The sequence below is a fragment of the Engraulis encrasicolus genome, chromosome 24 (genome assembly GCF_034702125.1).
Source record: "Engraulis encrasicolus isolate BLACKSEA-1 chromosome 24, IST_EnEncr_1.0, whole genome shotgun sequence".
Classification (NCBI taxonomy): Eukaryota; Metazoa; Chordata; class Actinopteri; order Clupeiformes; family Engraulidae; genus Engraulis; species Engraulis encrasicolus.
In genome coordinates this window covers 32,082,766-32,087,765 of record NC_085880.1, presented here as the reverse complement: position 1 = coordinate 32,087,765, position 5,000 = coordinate 32,082,766, and the positions used below count along the sequence as shown (strand labels likewise).

At 45.5% G+C, this 5,000-nt stretch overlaps 1 protein-coding gene across 1 annotated transcript in view; it reads left to right on the top strand.

The window, feature by feature from the left end:
* The window catches only part of bmpr1aa (bone morphogenetic protein receptor, type IAa), an 81,940-nt gene that overhangs the window by 47,685 nt on the left and 29,255 nt on the right, over nt 1-5,000 (top strand). The window contains exon 3 of the mRNA XM_063191074.1: nt 1-163. This exon is cut by the window's left edge and continues 151 nt beyond it. Within this exon, the coding sequence (XP_063047144.1) occupies nt 97-163 (67 nt within the window). The 5' untranslated portion in view covers nt 1-96. The remainder of the gene's footprint in view (nt 164-5,000) is intronic.

The window sequence follows — 5,000 nt, the reverse complement described above, 5'->3', positions numbered from 1 at the left end:
GACCTCAGGAGGACACAGCCCAGAAGATTAGTTCTGAGCAAAAGAAGACTGCGTTTCCCAGAGTTCCTGGCTGCTCGTCTTCCTCATTGAGCCACGATGCACGGAACTGTAGTATTCCTGGTCGAGACGTTGGTCTGCATGCTGCTGATGCTCCGGGCTCAAGGTAAGAGTGTGTGTCTCTATGAAGCGTAATGCTGATGGAAGTGGAACCTTCTGTGGATTTTTTTTGAAATGTTGTTTATAAACGTACTTCGGGAGGAGCCTGCCCATTGCTGCTCCCGCTTTTGCAGAGATTTACTCCCTCCTACTACCTATCCACCTGCCTTGCGCAAAGGCTCTCGAATTGTCCCACCTCGTCCCCCAAACTCCTCCATTTCACTACAAGTCCCACTCTACCATCCCTCTGCACACAGGAGGGTTGCAAGCGGATCTCATCCCCCATGATCTCCGCTCAGAGCATCCCGGGACCAAGGCCAGCTGCCACATGCCACACATGCTTACTGTACTACACCAGGGGCCAACTAGTGAGATAGATGTTGTTAGACTGGCTGTCTCTTCAACTTCACTTCCCTTCTTCACTCGTGATTTTCCTTCAGTTTTTTTCCCTCAAACTGACAGTTGTGTTGGAAATGCCCAACATAATTCGCTGATCAGAAAACAGTCCTAAACACTGACCATTTGGCAGCAGTTTGTCTATTGGTGTTTCCGTTGTAGACTTACATCGCGTGCATTTTACACCAACGTTGATGATGATGAATGTCGATGGGAGCCATGACAGACTGTCGATCTCGACTGTCAGAAATTTCCGTCAAATGCCTTTCTATGCAGATCTTCCTTTGCCTCTGATTCCAATGACATGGAGTGTTAGTTTCTCAAATGCCCAATTCCTCTTGCAGTGGAACTGCTAATGAATTTGTCATTTTTCCAGTCAAACCGGAACGGTTTCCAGTTCTACAAATATCAATAATCTATCGTAAGCAGTATTGCCCTCATGATCATTATCCTTATGATCGTAATCTGCTCTCTCAGATAAAGAAATGTTAATCTCTAGAAAACTGCTGCTTATTCAACAATGGGGGGGGGGGTGTTATTTTTGTATTGTTATTTCTGTCCCATTATCAGTTTGATCAGGATTGCATCCCATGGAGCCATTTGGCCTAGTGAACTGCTCTCTGTAATCCTCGTTTTGATTGGTTAAACGCTTAGGAAAGAGGAGAGTGCAATAGGAAGCTTTGTCTTTTAAATGATGGAGAGCCTAGATGGTTGGCCACCTGATCGTTATCTCTCATCTCTCTCTCTCTCTCTCTCTCTCTCTCTCTCTCTCTCTCTCTCTCTCTCTCTCTCTCTCTCTCTCTCTCTCTCTCTCTCTCTCTCTCTCTCTCTCTCTCTCTCTCTCTCTCTCTCTCTCTCTCAGGCTGTATTTGTGTGGACCATCTTGACACAGAGAGAGATTTGTATTCCTCAAGCCTGTATGTGGAGTTCATCAGCATACGTAAATGAGCCGCTAGTGCAGGTCCCATTGAGATTCATGGGGTGCATCCCAATATGTGACCTTGCCTCCTCCACTTGCTTCTCGTCATGATGACATCACTGACAACAGCATTATATTTCAATATCTTGGAAAAGTTTAATTGTAAAGTCTTTTTCTCATTTGCAATTCGGATGGTGAATGAAAAATTGTCCCTCAAAAGTTGTTGTGGCGAGGGGTCAGCTGGGAAACTTTATCGTTTTCTCCACGGAGGAGGGGCCAGGAGGCGGGAAGAGGAGACAAGCACAAGTGGAGGAGGCAAGGACACATATTGGGATGCACCCATGGTATTCAGGCCTGTGGTTAACACGCTAATGGGCCAAGCATTCATGGAGACTCCCCCGTCACTGCACACGTATACACACACGCGCACACATGTACACACACGCGTACAAGCGCACAAACCTTTATTTGACCTCTGGAAATACTGCAAAAAGTGACATTGAAACCGTGATGATGGTGATGGCACAAGACAGCACTCTCATATGAGAAGCAGTTGCCTTAAATTCTGTATTGTCATTATACAGTCCCCAGGATAACAAAGCTGAGTTGCTCTGAGTTGTCCTGTGAATGTTCTGCCCGCCAGATAGTGTGGATAGTGCATAGTGGAAAATGACGGCGTACGGTACTTGGTGTGTTGTGTGTATTGCTGTGTGTTTTGCATTGCCTTGTGTAACAGAAGCCAGTTAGCATAGCTAGCAATAGTAAACATGGGACACCAGTCAACCTCCTTATTGACGTCTCGTACAAATATAAATATCAAGGACTTCTGCCCCCTCTCCTCCTGTTATCTCTCAAACACACACACACACACACAAAAAAGACCAATTATGAGTGACTGTCTCACCACACAAATACCACCGGCTTTTAGCTCACTTGCTCCTGTGGGAAAGGCTTTGAGTTGAACACTGGGTCTGGAGTTGAGCAGAATGTCCTCAGGTTGCACTTGCATGGAGGAGAGAGCGTAGTTGTGGTTCATAGTGGAAAATTACAGCCTGTCCCTGCCTGGTGTGTTTTTTTGTGTAGTGCATTGCAGTGCGTTTTGCATTGGGCTTGTGTGGAGGAGAGTGTAGTGTAGTGTAGTGTAGTGTAAGGCATTCTGAAACTTCTGATTCTGATTCTGAAACTGGGGGACGGATCCCAGTGGTGGGCCCTGAAGGTATTCCAAGTGGGCCTTGAAATCTTTTTTTTTTTTTAAATTCCAACTGACATTTGTGTACAGTGTTGCTGTTGACTATTTGTTTGAGTCGTATTGTGTATTCGGTCAGAGGCCAGTGGGCCTTAAACATTTGTGAAAGTGGGTCCCAAGTTGGAAAGTTTTTGGAACCCCTGTCCTAGCTTATTTCATACAGGTGTGCAACTCGATGAGCCTCATAAAAAATGAAATAAGACAACAATAAAATACATAGATAAAAGCACACAATTGTGGCATAGTAGAGTGTAGTGATGTACTGCAGTAGAGAGCAGTGATGTTGTGGAGTGTAGTGTAGAGTGTCCGTGTAGTGTAGTGGTGTGTGTAGTGTAGTCTAGATTAGTCTAGTGTGGAGTGTAGTGTAGTCTAGGGCAGTGGTTCTTAACCTGGGGTGCGGGCACCCCCTGAGGGTGCGCTAGAGATTTCAGGGGGTGCGCGGGATTTTGATTGTGTTGAGGTTACGACCGAAATTCTGCTTTGGAACATTATAATTAGGCCAATTTAAGACCAAATTACACATCTTTGGTCCCCATTTAAAGTCATTAAGGTATTGATTAATATTCCAAGCAAGAATCATTGCATTTAATCACTTAAAATCATTTTTAGTATGTATACACGTGTAGAAGTTTGGGTAGGGGGTGCGCGGCTTGTCTTCGGCACAGGAAAGGGGGTGCGTTAAGAAAAAAAGGTTAAGAACCACTGGTCTAGTGTAGTGTGGTGTAGTTTAGTGCAGTGTAGTCTAGTGTTTAGTGTAGTAGCGTTATGTTGGCAGCCGTTGTTCTGGTTGGTCTGCATAGCCATTCCTCAGACTCTGCTCATCTCCAACCAGACCTGTACTGGCGCTGTGAGTCACGCTAACAGCTCATAAAGTCCACACGAGGGAATCGTGTGTGCGTGTGTGCTGCGTGTATGTGAGCACGTATGTGCATGTCTGTGTATGATGTCCATGTGTGCGTATAGAACTCTGAGTGTGTTTATTTTTGTTTTTGCGTTTGTGCTTCTGTATGTGTGTGATGGGTACAGTGTCTGTGTGTGTGAGGGAAATTGCTCCAGTGTGTTTGTGCGTGTGTGTGTGCTTGTGTGTGTGTGTGATAGAAATTGCGCCACAGGCCCAGGGCATAAACAGCTCTTTAGAGAAGCAGACGCACGGCAGAAAAGGCTGAGCTTGCTGCTCTTAGGCCATCCAGGGTGGCTGGAAAATGCCTTAAAAACACCAGAGGATCGACTAGTGTAGCGCACACCAGACCACACTCCCAGGAGACTTCAAATGAAACACCTACTTACGCTGTGGTGATTTGGAAGCACTGGTGGTGTTTAATATAGTTTCATACAGTCAATAACGATCCTAATTTAGCCGAGTCTGTTGTTTTTACCATGTGAGTAGAGTACGTAGAGTTGTTGTGTTGTCGTGTTGTTTGTTGTTGTGTGTGCGTGTGCGTGCATGCAGAAATATATATTTGATGAGTTATGGCCCTATTGAATTCTAAGCTATACAACCCCCTATAACACATGCCATCACATATTTAGCCAAAATCCTAACTAGGTCGAGTTTATTAAGTTAAAGTAAATGTCACAAGTATTTAGTTATACTGCAGTAATAAGCAGTCGACTCCAAAGGGTAATAAAATAGTCTGTTACAGGCTTCGGAAAAGGGCATAGTAGCACCAAAACGATCCACTGATTTTAATACCTCTGGAAGTCTGAAACCTCAGCAGCAGCATTGTCGACCCTGGCCTTCATCAGAATGGATATTGCCAAAACCCATTACATTTTAGCAAGGAAGACTTTAAATGTTTCGGGTCTCTAGACTCTAGACACTAAAGTGTGGTTGGACAGTTGAAGATGGTGACAGGAAAGGTGCGTTCAGAACCATGCCGGTGCCCGTTCACTCACCTAACCTCGAACAGGCCAGTGTGTTCATGCCGCAGGTCTGAGCCTTCAAGAACTGATCAATGGTTTTGCGATTCGTACAGAAAAAAACTTGTTTTTTTTTTCACAAACCGTGACAACAATGTGGACGTCACCAGGTTCATCTGGATAACACAGTCACGTGCTGAGAAGTTCAGAGCCGGTATGAACACTGGGGGTTTGCAGGTAAGCGCTTCAGTTCCAAACATAACTGGTGCAGGCACGGACACGGGCACCGGCACCGCTCCTGTCGGCCTGACAACAGTAGAAGGAAGGTAGATGGAGAGAGAGACGGGGAACGATCTAGAAATGACCCCGGCTCAGAATCATACCCAGGTCTCAGGGTTTATGAGAAACTCCTAGCCCATTGAG